At 42.4% G+C, this 19,251-nt stretch overlaps 3 protein-coding genes across 4 annotated transcripts in view; 1 reads left to right on the top strand and 2 right to left on the bottom strand.

Annotated features, from left to right (window-relative positions):
• On the bottom strand, positions 1 to 3,506 carry cntd1 (cyclin N-terminal domain containing 1). The gene is made up of 7 exons (XM_058620592.1): positions 3,210 to 3,506; positions 2,141 to 2,216; positions 1,889 to 2,057; positions 1,614 to 1,776; positions 1,336 to 1,480; positions 747 to 843; positions 1 to 573 (listed from the first exon to the last, which is right to left on the bottom strand). The coding sequence occupies exons 1-7, from the start codon at positions 3,355 to 3,357 to the stop codon at positions 460 to 462; spliced, it is 912 nt and encodes a 303-aa protein (XP_058476575.1). The 5' UTR covers positions 3,358 to 3,506; the 3' UTR covers positions 1 to 459.
• Positions 3,507 to 3,593: 87 nt separating this feature from the next.
• On the top strand, positions 3,594 to 5,272 carry LOC131448287 (cytochrome c oxidase assembly factor 3 homolog, mitochondrial). The gene is made up of 2 exons (XM_058620594.1): positions 3,594 to 3,906; positions 4,647 to 5,272. Exons 1-2 carry the CDS (start codon positions 3,711 to 3,713, stop codon positions 4,748 to 4,750), a joined length of 300 nt encoding a protein of 99 aa, XP_058476577.1. The 5' UTR covers positions 3,594 to 3,710; the 3' UTR covers positions 4,751 to 5,272.
• A 66-nt stretch (positions 5,273 to 5,338) lies between these two features.
• The window catches only part of wnk4a (WNK lysine deficient protein kinase 4a), a 34,533-nt gene continuing 20,620 nt past the window's right edge, over positions 5,339 to 19,251 (bottom strand). Inside the window, exons 8-21 of one of the 2 annotated variants that reach the window (XM_058620590.1) lie at positions 18,692 to 19,067; positions 17,944 to 18,095; positions 17,344 to 17,417; positions 15,970 to 16,102; positions 15,458 to 15,574; positions 14,599 to 14,772; positions 12,784 to 12,838; positions 12,384 to 12,515; positions 9,945 to 10,804; positions 9,581 to 9,668; positions 7,774 to 8,386; positions 7,228 to 7,433; positions 7,052 to 7,146; positions 5,339 to 6,945 (exon numbers count right to left, since the gene is read on the bottom strand). In XM_058620590.1, coding sequence (XP_058476573.1) covers positions 6,943 to 6,945; positions 7,052 to 7,146; positions 7,228 to 7,433; positions 7,774 to 8,386; positions 9,581 to 9,668; positions 9,945 to 10,804; positions 12,384 to 12,515; positions 12,784 to 12,838; positions 14,599 to 14,772; positions 15,458 to 15,574; positions 15,970 to 16,102; positions 17,344 to 17,417; positions 17,944 to 18,095; positions 18,692 to 19,067 — 3,078 coding nt within the window. In that variant the 3' untranslated portion in view covers positions 5,339 to 6,942. The remainder of the gene's footprint in view (positions 6,946 to 7,051; positions 7,147 to 7,227; positions 7,434 to 7,773; positions 8,387 to 9,580; positions 9,669 to 9,944; positions 10,805 to 12,383; positions 12,516 to 12,783; positions 12,839 to 14,598; positions 14,773 to 15,457; positions 15,575 to 15,969; positions 16,103 to 17,343; positions 17,418 to 17,943; positions 18,096 to 18,691; positions 19,068 to 19,251) is intronic. The other variant, XM_058620591.1, reaches the window with a different exon arrangement.

Below are 19,251 nucleotides of genomic sequence, written 5' to 3'. Positions count from 1 at the left end.
ATTCATATTTCAGATTTTTATTATGACATTTCTGATTGTCCCAATAAAACCCCCACCAATATTGCCTGTTTAATTACCAAACAAATGCTAATTTCCTCAGATTCCAATGTCACTCAGATGTGACAATTATTAACATTTTGGTGAAACCTAATACAAGTATCACAACAAACCACAATGCTTCTAATGTAAGTGATCAATCACAATTGCACTTGAAATGAAAAGAAATGAAAAAGTGTCAAGTGTTAATTTCTATGTCAAAGCCCCACAAGATTTATAAAATAATCTGTTTGGTAGGTCGACATCTTATACAGTATAAATCACAGCACTAAAACATCTGTATTGTTTCAGCTTTACAGAAACACAACAATTCTTCTGCCCAAAAATCTACAACTAAAGAACTTACTCCAACACCAACAGCAGTGATATAATGCAGTTTTAGGGAGTGAGTTTTATTCAGACTCAAGCTGATGTCACATGGGAACTGGATCCATTGATCTGCATCAGTATCACATGAGTAAAATCGCTGATGCTCCTCTTTGAGATTCCTGTGATATGGCTCAGTTCTCCCACAACCTGTGATACATGAAGAGGAAGTTAGTCTGCATGGATAAAAACAGCTTGTACGGAGTTAATGAGTAACAGACAAAGTACACAAACAATAAGTACACTTGATGTTTGTACACTTTCTATGGTGCTGACATTTAAACTGTGTGTACATAATTTGTAATAGCTCAGTATTATCTCACCTGTTCCCACTTTTTGACATAGAGGATGAACGTAGCCACAGCAATGACAGTGACACCAAGAAGCATGTTGTCTTCAGTCACCGTCGCAAACTTCTCTCTGGTTTTTAAACGCAGATAGCGGCATCTTATCGAGTGAATATTAGACTTAAATTTGCCAGATGGCCAAAACGCAGCTCTCACATGATTGAAAATATTACTTCATGACTGTTTTGATGTTGCGTTGTTATTAAAATTCACTTCGTAAACTGAAATGTTGATCGTACATCAGTGATGTCTACAGGCTCACAGCTTGTTTCTGCTGCCTCCAAGTGGCCTAAAGGAACCACAGTTATGACAGGGTTGATCATTTTAACCCACTCACAATATGGAGGATGTGCTTCATCCTTATTAAATACCTCCTGAGTGACTGTGTTGCACTGGGTGGAGACGTGTGAAACAAGATAGCACAAAGAAGTGTCGGAAACCAAAACAACGTTGACAGTTCACATCTGCTACTCAACGATCAATCAATCAGCCTGTCCACTCTACCATGGCAGTAACAGCCTGTCCCAAAACATCAGGAAACATGGCTGCAAGACAAATATGATACCTCTGTTCTCTGGTTGGGTTGAGACATTGACTGATTGTCTTTAACAATGTCTCGTAGATGGGAGTCCGCTGTAGGCTGACAAACTGAAGGACATGATGGCCCATGTCATACAGGCGCTCCACATGGATGGATGGCTCATTGTGTCCTACCGAGGTTTTAATCACCACAAATCAGTGTGGCATTAGAGAGCTATTTGTTATATTATTATTATTATTATTAGTTTAATTTATTTCCTAATATAACAATAACAAAAGTTGTTTAGTAAATACATGTCTTACCAAGTACCTCCAGAAGTATTTCCATGTACGTCAGAGGATTTGGGACATGCAGTCTGAATTCAAGTGCTTTCAAGATCATCATCTCTGATTCGAAGAGAGACTGTGCGGAAATTCTGATGCCAACTGAATGCAGGAACTGCACAGCAGTCTTGTTGTTGATTATCTAAAAATTGTAGCAAGAACAAGCAAGTTTATTTTAGTTTATTAATAAGATTTGTTTATATTTTCTATCCATGGAGAATTAAGTTATTACTGGTAGACTTCTCAGAACTAACCTGACTGTACAATGACAGTTTGCTCGCAAGTTGGACGCAGGAGAAGATAAGGATTGGGAATTTCTCCTTGATCTTGTCAAAAAACGTCCTTGAGTCCTTGTGTCTTCTCGGCTGATCACCAGCTGATGTGTGGGCAGTGAACAAATTCCTAAGGTGCTTGACCATGAATCTGAGGGAGATAATTATTCACAATGAAGGCATGGCTGTGACACATAAGGGTAATAGCATATACAGTATGTGGCTCCTTATTACCTTTGAAGTAATTCAATTGCATGGTATCCAACCAGTGGATCGAGTCTCATTTCTCTGGTTATCAGAAGGATGTACTCTGAGAGACAGGAGAGAGAAACAGTTCACAAAAGCAGAAAACTAAACAAAACATTTTATTTGCAAGAGGGCATGAACTCAGCATGTTGGGAAAGTTTACAGACCATAATCAGCGCATAGAAAATGTATTTACAAAAAAGAAGCTGAATGCATGCCGTAAAGCTATGTAAAATGACACAGGGAGATAATGCATGTAGCTCAAAAATCAAAAAAGTAAAATTTGAGACATAACTCTTTAACCATCCACTGTCATTTATGACCTCTTTGTGGTGACGCTATCTGAACATAGCAGTGAAGGAGAACATTAAGTATCTTCCATCATTTATCAAGGAACAAATCCTCCTCTGGCTGCTTGTTTACATGTAAAAGAACACATAGGCTCAAATGTCCAATAAAGTAAAGCAAGAAAATAGGATACATATTCTTCTTTCAAAATGATTATTCTCTTGTGCCAAGAGCCAGGTATGTTACACATGAAAACACTGAACCATAAACAACTGGGTTTCGACACCAGCCACCAGCAAAACACTGGCACAAAATTGGCAGCTGAGACACTCTGCTGCCTCAAGGAGTAAGCAGCATTGAGAATTGATGTCAGTAATGACAGGGCTCACAATATTCCCAGGTTTGTGAAGTCTATAGAGTGACAGGGAACAGTCGGCCACACAGAGTTAATCTTGAACAGTCTATTCCATCTAAAAATGATAGTGCCAGAAAACTACACTTATGATGAAAATAGCAAATCTAAAGATATTAACAGCAACCATAAAGGAGTATTGAGTGATTCAGATTAAATGATCATATTAATGAAATGATAATGTAGGATAGTAATAATAGTTCAACACAATTAAAGTACTTGCCAGTAGACAGGAAGTTACCGTGCTACTAATTATCGCAAGCTGTGTGTGGCACAAGAAAAAAAAATCACATATTTAATTATTTAAAGATTTATCTCGAACAGAGCAATGTTTGGGTGGTAGCTTAAATAACTTACCAACGACTCTTTTATCTTTGAATACACCGTTACATTTCGATAAACTGCTGAGGTTTTCTTTGTTTCTTTTGTTAAGATTAATAAGAAAATCCATCAGAAGGTCACCAGAGGCTTCCCGAAACTTGCAGTGAATTAATTGTTTCGCCATTTACATTCACTGACTGCTTAAGAGTCAAAAATAACTTGGAAAACCTAAATGCAACTGAATTTGAACCTCATTTCCTCCAGAAGATGGAGCTGTTGGAGCATAGAATTTATTCCACGACCAGTAACGTCTCCTGGTAGGAACAAAAAGTTACAGTGGGGACCAATTTTGAAGTTGGACAAACTTGTTCCGTTTGCTCTGTACGTGGTAGGTGTGCCTTCCTCACAGCACAGATCTCACAACACAGGGATGGGCCACTCACAGGGGAACTTAGACTCGGCGAGCACGGAAGATGTTTTAGGAAACAGCGCTGCGTATGACCGTGGAGAAACAGCTTGAAGTGACTGGCAGCAGACATGGCTGACAACACGCCGCAGAAGTCAGATGCTCCCTTTGCGACCAGGGTAGATCCTCTTAAAGATGATCTCTCCGAACAACAGAAGTTATTCATCAAGCAGATTGAGCAGGAACAGTGGAAGAAGAGAACGCAGAGGATGGGTGGCAGGAACGCAGTCGTGGGTCTCGCCATTGGAGCACTTGTGATGGGAATCTGTATCCTTGCCGAACACACACACACACACACACACACACTATAACGTCAACACAAGGTTAACTACGTAATGTTAGCTTAGCATGCAGGGTTATTTTGTGGCTCCTGGGTTTCATTTGGAACTTTGACCACAACGCAACATTTTTCCTAACGCCATTTTTTGAATTGCAGAGGAAAAATATAATAGTTGGACGGATTGTTACCGGTGTACTGAATGCTAACATGACAGGTACAGTAGGTCATTTCCGGTGACGGTAAATCAGTCAGCGGCTCTGCTGCCTTCACGGTGAAGTTTGAATCTGTCTTTGAGTATTTTAATATTCAAATCTATGTGTCTTTTACAAAGTATGTTGGAAGCTAGTTTTTCTAGGAAAGGTACCCCTTTATAGCACGTTCACAGCCTACACAATGAATATGAAGGTGAATCAACTCTTACAACCCTCAAGCAGGAATGGTGTGTTCTCAGATGTTGTTTTTTTTCATCCGCAAGCCAAATATGTTCATTTTTCTGTCACTGGGGAGCAAATAATTCACATTAAAGGACTTTAAAAAGTCACTTTATTCAATAATTGCAGTCATTTTAATGAGCAAGGAGGATATTCTGCCTCAGCTCTTACCAAAAGCAATATTGAGTTGCACCTGGCTAACATGCTGCATGCTACTCTATTGCCATGTAATACCTGTTAAGCTATGTTTCTTTCTCCCACCTGTTTTTTCCTTGACCACATGCTCCCTGCAATAGATGGCTTCACGTGGTATTCCGTCTCTCAGGAGCACGCCGTTAATGAACTAGATGAGGATGCCAGACGTCCAAGGACACAGGAGCCAAAGACTGGTGCCAACTGAGATACAAGTTTCCTGCCTGTTGTTGGACTGCAAGTCTGTTCTGCACTTAATCAAGAATGAACATATGTGGACACTGATACCCCCTATTTGTTTTTCCCCATTATTCATATTTTTCTTTCTTACTTTTATGTTGAGACAACAGTGGCCTTTGTTTGTCATGAGTGTGAAGGGTGACTGTGTGGTTCTGTTGCTGGACATGTGTTGATTTTGAGCTTTAAGCTTGCTTTTCATTGGAAAGGACAAAATCAATTGACAACATGACCTTACACATTTGCCAGATGGCTCATGTTTAGGAGTCAATAGAGCTATCACCTCAAAATTTCAGTCCTGATGATCATGTGATGAGGATGAGGATACAGTTTAAGGAAAACGTACTAAAGTTGTGTCAGCAAATGATGTTAACTCTACAGTGGCTCATAAAAGCAAAGAATCTCTGTAACACTGCTGAAATGACAAGGATCAACCTGTTCGAGCAATATTTATGTATAAAAAAGACGATTTGTCAATAAAAAATGTAATGTATTTGATTTTTTCACACAATGTCTCAGTGGAACCTTGTATATTCTGTTAAGACAGAAGACAGAACAGTGGTATTTACAGTTGCATTTATTTTAATCAAAGTTTGAAACAGAGTTTGATCTAGCCACCAATAATTGAGAGTAAAATGAAAAAAATAAGACATTGAAAAGGAAAGGCACAGATTCAGCTCGATAGGACAGCAGCTTCAGGAAGCAATACAATTGCATATTTACATTCAAAATGTTGAAATGTCTTTGATATATTATGAATATTACAGGAGTTGAACTGCCAGGAAAATTCAGTGTGTGTGTAGGGAATATTTTCATAAGGCATCTACAGATTCACAGCTTGAATTAATTTCTCCAAATCCCACAATACATAAATAACTTAAACCTGTGGGACTATGAAGCAACTTAACTGTGATCAAGTACGTAATAATGTGACCAGACAAACTGAAGACGGAGGAAAAACGAAACAGGAGAGCATAACTTCCTCGAGTGGAGCACAGTTTTATCCACAAATATCTTTAAATGACAGAATTAAAAATGACTAAAGTGCAGAAGGTGCTTGAATCATGGAACAAGCAACAAATATGATTTTTTTTTGCTTGAGCAAAAGTTAAGGTTGCTGAAATTTGAGTTTACTCTTTATGTGTAAACGTGATCTATAAAGGCGCTCTACTATATACACATGTACAAGCCAGTAGTCTGAAACCTAGGTGGATTTTTCCACAACCAATCAACATAAGGAAACATTGTCTATACTATTGGAAACTGAAGAAAGATTCTCTACGCTCCTGCACTTTTCACAAGATAAAAAATAAATTTTTCTTCTGAAGCATGCTACATGCCAGCATTTGTAACTCCTGTACAACTTTTCTTCCTGTTGCATCATCTTCTTAATGCTTTCTCATTATACTGCTGTACAAAATGAAGAATCCTCTTCACTGCAAATTAAAATGCCAGTCAAACCTGTCCAGGCTGACTCAAGAGAAAACACGTGATCAGAAACTAAAGCTACACTAAATAATACAGTTTAATAACTGTATTCAAACTGTATTTAGAGTCTTCGTGTCAGCTAACAACAGCAACAGCAAATACATTGTGGGATTAAACAAATGTTATCCATGTAAGGACTGTTAGTACAAGTCAGAGATTCGCTGTGCTTCGAATGATGAACGGCAGTGAGTCAGACTTAACTTATCCTAGCTCAGAGCTAATAACAAGTGCCACTGCAGCTCATAAGGCCACAACGCTACAGCACTGAAGCACACAAAAAAGCTTGCTCAATGAAAAGATTTGATGCAAACTGCAATGTGGCATTCTGCAAGGCCATGTGGTGGCCGGACCCGAAGCTGGTCACCTCTGAACTGTCTGCTCAAGTAGTTCATTTACAAGAGAGCGTGTCAATTGTAATCATTCTGTGCTCATGCTGCAGCAAATTCCCCAACTCTTAACAGAAAGGCAGAAAACTGACATCGTGTCACAGTTTCCTGTGTAAAGATTCCAGATTTACTGAGGTAAACGGCCACTGGCAGACGGAAGCAGTTTTTGTTGATCGGAGTGCTGGTGTAAAGTGTTGAAGTGATCCTCCTTCAGGACGGGGTTGACTGTCGCAGTCACACTTCAGATGAGGTAGTCCAGACATGTACAGCATGCTTGGCTGAGAATTTCTTACTAGGGAAGAGAGATGGAAAATGCAATGTAAGTATTGTATTATATGAGATAAACAAAGGAGATAATAAATACACAGAGTTTGTTAATGCGGTGATTGAACACTCACCATTCTACTAATGTCAGTAGCAAAGGTGACCGCTCTGCTGTGTTTATCCTGGGACCCACTACTGCTGCCTCCAATGGAGTTTCTTCTGATAATACCTAAAACAATTACATTCTGTTTAGTTGTAATATTCAGTAGACTGACTAGAAAAATGAAATACAAAGGACATGTTTCTTTACCTTGGATTGGCAATATGTCCAAGCGCTGCAGGCTGTTCCTGCGGGAGGTGGGGAAACCGCTTCCCTTAGAGAGGCGGCGCTGTCTACTGGACAGCATAGCAGCAGGAGAGACGATGCCGGGTGGAGGAACCTTCCCCATCTTCTGGTACAGCTCCTCAATCTCTTTCTTCTGGGCAGCCTGCAGGGTCTGAACCTCTGTTAGATGTCTAAGGGACAGAAGTAAAAAAAACTTATGTTACTGTCTTAGCTTTGTTTGGTTTGTTTTTGCAGGATCAATACCTGACATTCTGACAACAAACTTTTGCTGGAGATTCATCTTCAGGGGAATTACCCTTTAGAAAATGTTAATTTTTATCTCAAATCATTATGTCTACATACAGTAGTCTTGTGATAACTTAAAAGATGATAACGAAAGTCACTGAAATGTGCTCAACTTCAAAGTGAAACGTAAATATCTTGTAAATTGTCTTCTGTTACTATAATGTTTATAGTTGCTTTTGGGTACAGACTGTATTCCGGGCATGTTCGCTGGCATCAGTCACTTACTTATCTCTCAGTTCCTGAAGCTCTTCCAGCATTTCTTCATCATCACTGTCTGAGTCATCGGTGCTGTAGGGAGCGTTTCGGCTGAAAGTCATCATCCATAGATTATGAAGGGCAGTGTTGTACTGTGGGCTGCCCGACGCCCCATCCCACAGCCTCCCTTCCATCTCAGCGGCCGTCACTGAAAGTCCGCTGTCAGCAGACGTTCCCATCAGGCTGAGGCTCTGCGCTCTCCTCCGACTCCTCTTCCTTGTTCTCTGCCGTTCCCCAACCACCTCTCCCTCTTCATCCTCCTCGTCCTCCTCTCCTCCGTCATGTTGCTGCGGCTCCTGCTGTTCCTGGCTCCCAGGCCATCCCGGCTGCCCGTCCTCCTCCTCCTGGAGAACCCCGGTTGACCCTCTGTGAGGATGAGGGTGAGGGGGAGACATGGTGAGGGAGGTGCCCAGGCTTGTCTCAGACTCTCCCTGTTCCTCTGTGCTGCTTTCAGACGGGGTGCTACTCCTCACCTCAGGCTGCAGTGCAGAGGGCACAACAACGACAGGCACAGCAGGCGCAGGAATGTCAATGCTGGGCGTCACCTGGAATCGCCCGACAGTCACCGGTGCAGACTGGACTTCTGTAAAAAAATAAAAAAAGAGGAAAAAAAACTTGATTAAAACCCTTACTGAAGTACAAAATTAAGTTTTTTTATTGAAGAAATAGTTGGTTATATAATCAGTACTAGTACACTGTAGTACTGACTGATGTACAATGAAAAAGCTGTTTATCGGGACAGTTAATGTATATGAGTGACAGCCAATCATTGGCTAAAGAGCAGTTCCCTGATCCCATCACAGCTGATTGATCACGAGAACAAGAGCCTTTCATACTCATACCTGATTGCAATGGACTGATTATGATCAAATCATGTGTTTCCTTGAAAGAGATCCGTTTTTGTTTTGGGGGGGTTTCCTAAAATAGGACAACTCAGTGATGTACAATCACCCCTGGCTTGGGACAGAATGGGTATGTTGTATCTAATGGAGAGATGGATGGATTTCCTAATATGCTACTATACCAGCATTAAATCCTATAAAGAGCCTTAAATTACATGAACTGATAATTGTTAGAACTGATAGAGGTGCTTTTTCTAGTGTCACATTCAAATCGAGTGCAGAAACAGCCTGAAAGCATCTGCAGATAATTTTAGGGCACAAAATCCTGCAGTGTCTCATTTTGGCCACTAAGTGTCCTACTTACAGTAAACACAGCACGCCTGGGTCTGTGCCCACATTCAACAGAGTCCCTCTGTTGAATGTGGACTTCTGAGGACGGTATAAATACTGACAGGTGTGGATGTGGGAGGAGAGGCCCGTAACGAGCAGAGCTGCTCACCGATTGGTCAAAGTCGGTAGGGAGGCTCACAATCACACCTACGTTTGTGTTCACAGCAAATGGGACATTACACTCAAGACTGTTACGCAACAACTCCCGAGGCACAGCTAACGGATGAGAATGTCATCGATGATATGACTGGGAAAAAGCAAGAGGAGGGGAAAGTGAAAACAACTCTAAAGACAAATTGACCATGACAAAGACATCAGACTGTATTTAGACCTGATACATTATGAAAATGGAGCAGGAGGAGAAAGACTTTGGTTTTAAGTGCATTTGTGTGTATACACAAGCCTGCGTGTGGGTTTGTTTGGGGTGCAAACACAAACCTCATAGAGTATGTTATTATCCAGCCCTCTCAGCTGTTGGTTAATAACATACCACACATTCTTTTTTAATGCAGGGACCAAAGAGAAAACATGTACACATTTCTTACCAGATTCAGTAGAAGAGACTTCCGGTGCTGGACTACTGTCAGTCATCTCAGGTACAAATTGGTGCAATTGTGTGCTGAAGGATGATAACTAGACAGGAGGAATAAAGAGTGTTAGTAATATAATCATTAGGCTAAGGTATGTTCACCCATATGTGACCTAAATATAAAGAAATATGCAGATACAGATTCTTATCAATGCCCTTCTGAAACTCAATTATTTTAGCTGTCAATGCACCACTTCCTCAGTCTGAATCAATATTTAAAATACTTTTAATACATTTTCTGTAATTGAATCAACTCATCATTAGAACTCATTTGCATACATATGACAGATGTGATGTCCGAGATCGGCGTGATGACTCACAGTGCTTGTGGGGCTCTCTGGCGGTGATGGGGAAAGATCTGATGAAGAGCTTGAACTGGAGACTTGTGGTGTGGATTGAGCCTGAGCTGGAACATGTGATGCGTATGGAGCCACATAATTCCTCAGATGGTCCTCCTGCGCCAAGCTGGGGGGAGTGGAGTATCCAACTTGATAAAAAGGCTCCTGAGGAACCAGTGGAGGAGTGGAAGGCAGTGACGGTGGCGAGGCGAGATGTGGCCAGCTCGGATAACTGGTCTGTGGAAAACCATCTACGTCCAAATGAAGCATATTCTCATAGCTTTGGTAGACATTGTTCTGTGTTTGGAGGCCCACTGTTGGGTAAGGGAGCTCCACCTGTGGGGCTTGGTACTGTTGTGGGTAGACAGAGTGGTACCCTGTCTGTGCGGCCAAGTGAGGAGGTAATTGGTGATAGCCTGGAAAAGAGGCCATACCCTGGGTGGGCAGGCTTGCAGGAGGGATGAAAGACTGAGCCATGCTCATGGCCATAGAGATGACATTAGCCAAGGAAAATAGGGGCTGTGTGTGAGAGGGCCACATGTTGGGGTGCTGTGGAGCAGGTGGGGACAGGGTGATGCTCTCATTGCTGTTCGGACTTGGGATCTCACTCTGAGGACCAGGGGAGCTGGGGGCAGGAGAGGAAACAGAAGGGAAGCTGGGGTTGCTGGCTACACGTGTAAGGGGAGGATGTATCCCTGCTGGCTTTGGGGAACCCGGAGAACCTGGGTATGGGAATGGGAAGTGTGTTTGGCCCGTGTGGCCCATGTAGGGTACATGGTAGTGCTGGTGGTGCGGCAGGAGTGACGCAGGATTGTGATGGTGCTGATGGTGAAGCGGAGACCCTGAAAGACAAAGACATAACAACAGTCTTAACCAGTGTTGGGAAAGTATAAAAAACCTTTGAAAATACAATTATTAACATGCTTCTTTTGGAACTGAATCCACTTAATTGAAACAAAAATACAGATGGCAGCATCTCAAAGTAATAAAAGATCTGTCCTCTCAGTTTCTACTGTTTTCTGTATATTGCTTCCAGAATGACCTGCCACATGTGCATGTCATAACAAAATGCAATTTAATAATGCAGTTAGCATTTCTTTGCTTCATTATTATACTATTATATATTTTCTGTAAATTGCAGCCCCTTCCACTGCCCGATGCTAGGTGAAATAATTACATTACAGCGATATATGACTGAGTAATGTGGTCAAAGTAAACATTTTCTTAATGTCTACATTTAATTTGTGCATCAAAACTTTGTGTCATTCTAAAGGACCACACTCTCTGCAGGTTGCAGTGGATTATTGGATTAACTTTTCCTTCTTTGCACGTTTGTTCCTTCCCGTTCTTCCTTCCACCCTGCCTGCCATGTGGCGTATAAATCTTTCCTGTGCTTTCAAATAATGGGTTTCCATGGTGAACAAAGACATTTTGTTTTAAGCAGTATCCGGACATAATTGCACGTTTAAGCCTCAGCACACTTGCACACTGAGCAAGTGCAGTGAGCGAGGCTGACGTAGGACATTTTAGAGGGGTTTAAATCAAACACACGTGTGTGTGTGGGGGGGGGGGGGGGTCACAATATTTTGGGTCTGAGTGTAAAATTAAAGTAATCAGCATCATTTCTTCATCACTCCTTAGGGAATAGTTTCAGATGCCAGTGTCCTGGCTCTATCCATTGATTTGACTTTTCCCTCAACAATGGTTCCACAGTTGCAAACCACACCTCATGTTTCTGATGATGCAAACCAGCCTCAACTTTTTCCATGCTGATGGAAACATAAGGTTAGGCAACACTCTATAACAGTGGCGGGAGGCCATGGGGCAATTGCGAAAGCGACCGTGCAGTGCGCATCCAGCAGAGAGGAGACACAGGACCAGAGAGGTGCAGATGTGCAGATGGCCGCTGAGGCTGAAACAGGGTACATTATGGAGGATATGTGTTCCTAAATTTACTTCAGATGCCCCCCCCCCCCCCCCTTTTAACTGGAGACTTTAACAGGGGGGGAGCAAAAGGCTTGGAATTTCTGTAGGCGTTTGTGCTGCCAAACAGATGTTCTTATCGCAGCACTGGAGGAAAGCTTGTGGGTTTACAGCAATGGCATTCAAATCTCTGTAAAAGCTAGAAAGCACCCTCCAGGTGAGGTAATTACCCAGGAGGGCATGCTGCAGAGCAGAGACAGACGGAGGCTTTGAGGTGTAGGGGTGGCGGATGGCGCCATGCGAATGTCAGAACAATACCAACAACACCTCCCCCTGAGAATGGGAGTGGGGGTTTATGAGGTAGCTGAGCTTTGCTTTGAATTATTCCTTTGCCAAAGGACCAACAATTTTTATTTTTTTTTTTCAGCCAGCTGAACAGTAAACAATGCTAGGCCTCTTCACGCGGGGACTTGAGGGAGGGGACTGAGGGCTATTTACCTGGGGCGTTATGGAAAGACTGGGAGCGCAAGAGAGGTCGCCCAGATGAAGTAATGTCTGCATTGATGACGTCTCCATTGGGAACCAGTGGAGAGCCACGGACCCCTACACTTTGGTTAGCCACAGTGAAGTCTAAGACAAAACACACATGCATGGGTTAGACGCTTGTGCACATGTCTGCACATGCAAAAAAAAAAAAGCATTCATAATAAGATGCAACACACATGCATGTCAATCTGTGAGGCAGTGAGAGAGACAGTCTTTGTAAGGTTTTTAGATTTCCAGACAAAAAGGAATACAGTCATTCAGTCGTAGATTCTCATCATTTTTGATCCCCCTCAAGCATTAGCATCAAATTTGCCCCTCAATCACTGAAATAGGTTAATGAGACCAGACTTACCAGGCAGAGAAGAGGACGAGTGTGTTCGAGGCAAGGTGTGACTGTGCAGATTAGGCTGTAAAAGAGCACAGTTGATACATTTGAGTCTCCACTTCTGTTCGTTACTGGGAAAAAAAAACCAAATCTTCAGACGCACATTTAGTCTCGCAGTTGCATTAAAGAGTGACGAGTGAACCAACTGCTGTGCAGGTTTGATCACCAGCTCCAGGAGAGTGGTAGACGCTGAACTAGAGCTGACAGTGTTGTTTATCACCACAGCTTTCATGTTGCTTTAGTAAGGACGACTTTATCTTTTATTTGATAAAAAAAACACGGTGGCTCCTGTGACACAGATAAACAATAAACACACACAAAGCAGAGCTAATATCTCTAATCCCAGATTATGCATCCTAATCTTAATGATTTCACTGATCCCTGTCACGTCTGTGCCGCTATGAGGTTGACATTGTGGTTTTTCTGTGTAATGACTTCAGCAAAAAGTTTAATTAAACTCCCCGGAGTGTGTTATTGACAGTGTTATTTTTCAGGATGAGTTGTGATAAGTGTGGCGATACTGCTATCCTCACAGTTAATTGTTTTTAAAGGCCGGTTAAAAGGAGGAACATGATGAACACCGTACCTGCTGAACATCAGCATGTTGCACGTTATCACACTGAGGTTAGCGTTTAGCACAAAGCACTGCTAAAAATAAGAGTCGCTTTCCGAGGATTCAGCCTCCACACGGTTCTCAGAATAGAGCCCAACCTCAGAGTTACAACAGCCAGAGCAGAGGCATGACTGAACAGTATAGCTCTGTTCAGCAGGACAGAGCTGAGGAGCACAGTGATTCTTGGAGGACGGTGGTCGATGCAGTGAGTCAGGTACTGGAGAAAAGCCAGCAGAGATTTGTTCAAAGTGGCTCAGGATAATTAAAGTGCCCAGAGGATCACAAATAGAGCCAAGTCAGAGGTTTATGGCTCTTACTTGTGTCTTGTCTGACATAAAAAGTCCCATTATACATTATTCACTCCACCATTTGCAAATATCTTTGACTGTTTTGACTATACGGTGTTTGCTTTTTGTTCTGTGAGTGGCACATATCCAGGCAGAACACAGAGAAACACTTTTCCTTTAGTGGACAGACTGTATCTGATTAGGTCATATCTTGTACAGGGCGGCACTGTTCTTAACAACTCCTTTTCTTTCCTTTTTTTTTCTTCCTGGAACTCTTGATTTTACAGCGTTACAGAATCTTAAGACAACAGAACCTAAATCATTTTGCCAATTCAATGTGGGCAGATAAAATGGAAATTGTGTGATGATGTAAGCACTGGAAAGGACCTGTGGCTATGGGAACAAACAAGGAAAAAAAAAGAGGTATGGGTACACATCTACAAATCACAGGGTTGAATGGCATTAGTGCTTTTAGAAACATTATGGCCTAATTGAAAACCACAACCTCAGGTGGCTTTAAGAACACTTAACCTTCTATATGTAAGGGCCGGTCTCAGGGGTGTCTGGGGACAGGCTTTTTTTATTTTCTTCCAGAGTAGGAAGCAGAGCTACAGCTTTATTTGGACACTAAATTTATGGGTCTGCTTTAGAAAAGGCACCGCCACACACACTATAGCTGATGTAAATGCATGACAATCAGACAGGAAGGAGAGAGAGGAAGAAGGCAGCAGCAATGCAACATTACTAACGCCAACAGCTTTAAAATACCAAGAATAAACAAACAACTGAAAGCAGACGATAAAATACACAGTCAGCCACTGTTTGGTTCTCAGCTCATAAAGCTATAATGTGGTTTACTGGCAAAGAGCAAGTGTTGCTGACCTGTGAGGACGACAATGAGTTAACGGCGCTGTGGAAAGCAGGCTGAGGGATTCTGTGTCCACTGGAGTGGACCGGCTGGTCTTTGGACATCAGAGCCTTTGCCCGTTTGATAATGTCGCCCATGCGGTGGATGAAGCCCTCCTTCTCTGACGGCAGGATAAACTCATTGTGCACCTAGATGACAAAAGATAATCCAGATACTTAGCAGTGGAAAAACGACAATCCAAATACAATAATGAAAGTTTAGGTATATCATTGTATACAGTGGAATCTAATACATGAATGGAACAAAAGGATGACGCAGAAGATGAAAATTAAGTTTTTTAAGCCGTTTGTTCCGAAAAGATGTTGTGTTTTGCATATTCATGCCGCTCCGAGTGTTGCCGTGAATTGTGGGTAGGGGCGTGGTGACTGCTTCCTGTCAGGGCAGCAGTCGGCTCATTTAAAACCTTGTGCCGAGGGAACGACGGGAGCTGCAGAGAAGCCAAGCACTCCCACTGGGCCAGGACTCGTAAACAGAAGCCCAGTGTGTTTACAGAGGCAGCAAAACAGTACAGTCAATGAACAAAGTGTGCTGCCGTACATGCTGGCTCATTATGCCGCGCAAGTGTACGACATGTCTCTCTGCGCTCCAGCCTCTAATGAAGCTCAGAGATGACAACAGCGGGACGGGGGCTGCTTACCTTCGTCACTCACTCCTCGGTAATTAAAATACATTAGCCGCTAAAGTTAGGATCACCAAACAAAGGGCTGTTGACTACAAGCGGGATACATCATGCACATCAGCTGACTTGATTTTTTTATTTATGTTCAAGCGGTTTCTCTTTCCTAAGATGACGGATTACTACTCGAGGCTCACCATGACAGCGGCGATGTCATCGGGGTTGTCTCCGTCCAGATCGAACTTGAAGGTCACCATCTTGTCGTTGTGTGTCTGCAGCTGACACTCCACCACCCGGTCCACTTTATCTGAGAGCTGCAGGGCAGGGAGGGACAGGATGGTCACGGTAATGTAAGGTGTCTGTTTCGGTAACAATGGGTTTCTGTACATGTGTGCAAACAAATATGAATCATGTGAGTGCGAGTGTGTGACATGTGGTGTATTTTAAGTGTGTATTGTACTCTTCCCTCTTTGGACCACTGCGTGTAAATGCAGTTATGTATGACCTGTTTGTCTCTGCCTCCAGTAAACAAACCTCTTAAAAGACCAGAGGGTCCTGATCACAGGAGAAATATATATTTCTGCTGCATAGCTAATTATAATCTTGCTTAATTAGGGTGGAGCCTCACCACTCACAAGTGAAATGCCTGCTGGTTGATTTATTTGTTTTTATGATACATTCAAACACTTTAATTCAACATTCGCTGTACCCCTGTGATGCGCAGCCTTGAACGAGCCCTCCTCCGGAACAGCTTTGCAGCAGTTCGCCTTGCAGCCGTTTTCTCTCCCTTCTCTGACAGGCCCTCGTTTCCGCTCAAGCCTGAAGTCACATCAGAGGCGTAGCTGCAAAGACATAATGTATACACGCTACTGGTGAGAAAGCGAGCCCTTACAAACCCACCGAAACTTTCAATTCATCATTTACAACAGATGTGATTATCTTGGTATCCCCATAAAAATAAACAGCACTCTTAAAATGTCAAATAAAGACTTGATGTGCTACAGTGGCTTGTCTCTTGGGTGTAAACATTCAAGTTGAACAATACCATTTAGCACGGCCTGTTTAGACTGTATATAAAGCTGGTGTTCATCAGAAGAAAGCAACATGTCCACGTGATATGTTGTATTTACAATGTACAATGAAGAGGTTTTTGTTTTCAGAGAAATGGAGAACACTCAGTGCTTTTTTTATGAAACACTTTGGTTCGGCTAATTGCGTCTCCTGGGCATTTTTGGATTACTGTGGTCACAGACTTGCCTCCGTCCACCTTCTCCAGCACTGGCTGCAAACATTTACTAACGTTTTCAGGTCTGCTGGTTGGCCTGTGTCCACACGTCTCTATTTAAAAAAAATAATAAATCTTCATAGGTAACCTTAGTCCAAAGCAAAGCCTGTTTTTGCCCGTAAAAAGAGCATGGAAATAAACAAAAGGCAAACACTTGTGTTGATATTACAAACAATTCTTCTGTTTTTGTGATCTGCAGATAAAACTTTGCTCATCATTTTTCCAGTGGTTTTTCAGAAGAAAGCAATAATGTTACTATGCTTTTGTTATTGATTTAAATCTACCATGGCCATAGTGCATTGACTAAACACTTCAAGAAAAGGAACTATGAACTATTTTAAAGTAAATAACAAATCCCTAGTTGTAGCCCTGGTGAGTGTCACAAATAATGGCAAAAGTGAAATTATGAAGCTGATGAAAAGCCCTCACCACACACAATCTGCATGTCCATTATCAGCTCTCATGCAGAGAATAAAGGCCCACTCTCCCAAATATCCCACAAACAAGAAAAAACAGGGCCTCAGCAACATCTGAGACCCAGTTACACAGAAACCCACAAGGGTCCATTCTGCCTCAGTGCAATGAAAACACAGAAGAGCCTGTCGACGGCTTTAAGCTTGTTATCACAGCCCCACAGATGTGGAGGGGGAGGAGCCGCACAGGACAGACAGTCCTGTTAGATTTGCACTAATTTTTAAGGCCTCTAACTTTAATAAAGACACGACCGCTAAGATCAATTGTACCTTGAACGAAAGAAAAAGAGCAGAGTGAGGAGAAAACCCGGCTAAGGAGCTTTACCTGTCCACAGGGGAGCTGAAGCCACTCGGGGACCCTGAGTTGCCGTGCTCAGTGTTAGTAGATACTGCAATACTCTATGAATAGAAAAGATGAATGTGGTGAGAGGAAGTTTGGATTGAAAAAAACAACAACACAAAAATGACAAAAAGTCTACCTCAAAGTCACTTCCTTCAAAGAAAATAAAAGCCCTACACAGCTCTTTACTGTATTTCTGTAAAGGATATTTGAGTAAACGATCTGAAAAAATCAAATAATCAAATACAGAATTGGTCAAATGTGAATTAAACAAACAAAGCAGCATCATAAGGATTTTAAATGTATTCTTCATTTGACCAAGTGGGGAAAAAAATGGATGAATTGATCAATTTGATCTGGTAAAAAAAAGAAGAATTGAGAGATATTTTTATTTAGTTATTCATCATTATTATTATTATTACTAGTTAGATTTGATTTACTCATACTAGGGTATTATGTCATTCATAACTATATATAAGGATGTATTCATTTTAGTAAGACAGATTAACAAAGATTAGTCATAAGTCTTGAGACACATCCTTTTCAACGCCACGTGATAACCGGCTCTGTAATGCGGCCACTCACCGAGGAGAAGCGCAGCGCCGGAATGGGGAGACCGTTCACACTTGGGGTGTTCGCGTGCATGGTGGGAGGGGTCGCTGGCGTGTTAAAGGTGCCGGCCTCCAGCGGATCCTGGAGCCCAGAGGAGCTCAGATCGCCGTCCGTCTCACAGTCAGCTGTTTCAACAAAGGATATAAACCATTAGCATGTGACAAACTGTGTGGCCTGAAAAACCAACACAGACTGTAGCACGCGCGCAAGCGGGCTTGACACGGAGTATGACACCAAACTGAGGCATAACACACACACATAAATAATGACAATGACAGTCCCACTGTGGGGTTAGACATTTCAGAGACACAACGCTGGTATGTTCGATTCAAAAATATAATATAAAAGACTATTTGTTGGTGTTTGTGTGCGTAAAATAAGAATTACAGACACTGAATAATTAAGTTATCCACAGCCAACGTGCTCTGAGACCTGAAAGGCTCTCTGTTCTGAACAACTGTACAGATAACGCAAAGGAAAAATGGTTCATGTGCAGCGTGTGAGACATAACGTGTGTAGATAACCTGTACACAAGAGGTCAGAGGTTTAACACTGACCAATAACAAATAGTAGTATGGATCTGAGGAACAGGTCAAGAAATGTTATGTTATGATTATAGTTCAGAATAATAGTAGTAATAATAGATCATTAGTTTTTTTTTCCTTTCATTTCCAAAATTACTCAAACACAGTATCATGCTATTAGGGTTTTATATTCTCACAGTTAGCAGAAGACAGGCTGTTGTGGCGGATGTGGAAGTGCTGGTCTGCCTCGGGCTCCTCCGGTTCAGCAGGGTAGTTGGAGCTGACACCAGAGTCCGCAGAGCTTGTGACGGGGGACAAGATGGTGGCTGGAGTGGGGGACTCTGCTGCAACGGCATTGCTGACTTGAGGTGAACGGAGCTGAGGTGAACGGAGCTGAGGTGAACGGAGCTGAGGCTCCGGTTCCTCTTCGATGGCCTCTTGCTCCTGCTTCTTCCTCCTCTCCTCCGCCTTCCGCCTCAGCTTCTCCCTCTGGCGCTTGATGGCGGTCACCCTGTCCCGTATGGCCTTGGCCACAAGCTTGAAGTCTGCCTCGCACACGAAGCCAAGTACGACCTGCATGAAAATGCACAAACCGGTCAGGGCAAAACAGGTGCAAGTAATGGTCCCCAGTGCAATATTTAGACAATTCACGCAGGTCTGTCGTATGTAACGACCTGGACACGTAGGCTGTGACATCAACAGTCAGTCTTTTGCTATTGTGCTAACATTTACATTCTATAGATGGCATTTTCAGTTT

Source organism: Solea solea, chromosome 21, assembly GCF_958295425.1.
Source record: "Solea solea chromosome 21, fSolSol10.1, whole genome shotgun sequence".
Classification (NCBI taxonomy): domain Eukaryota; kingdom Metazoa; phylum Chordata; class Actinopteri; order Pleuronectiformes; family Soleidae; genus Solea; species Solea solea.
Note: the sequence above shows the minus strand (reverse complement) of the source record. Positions and strands in the feature narration are given on the sequence as shown.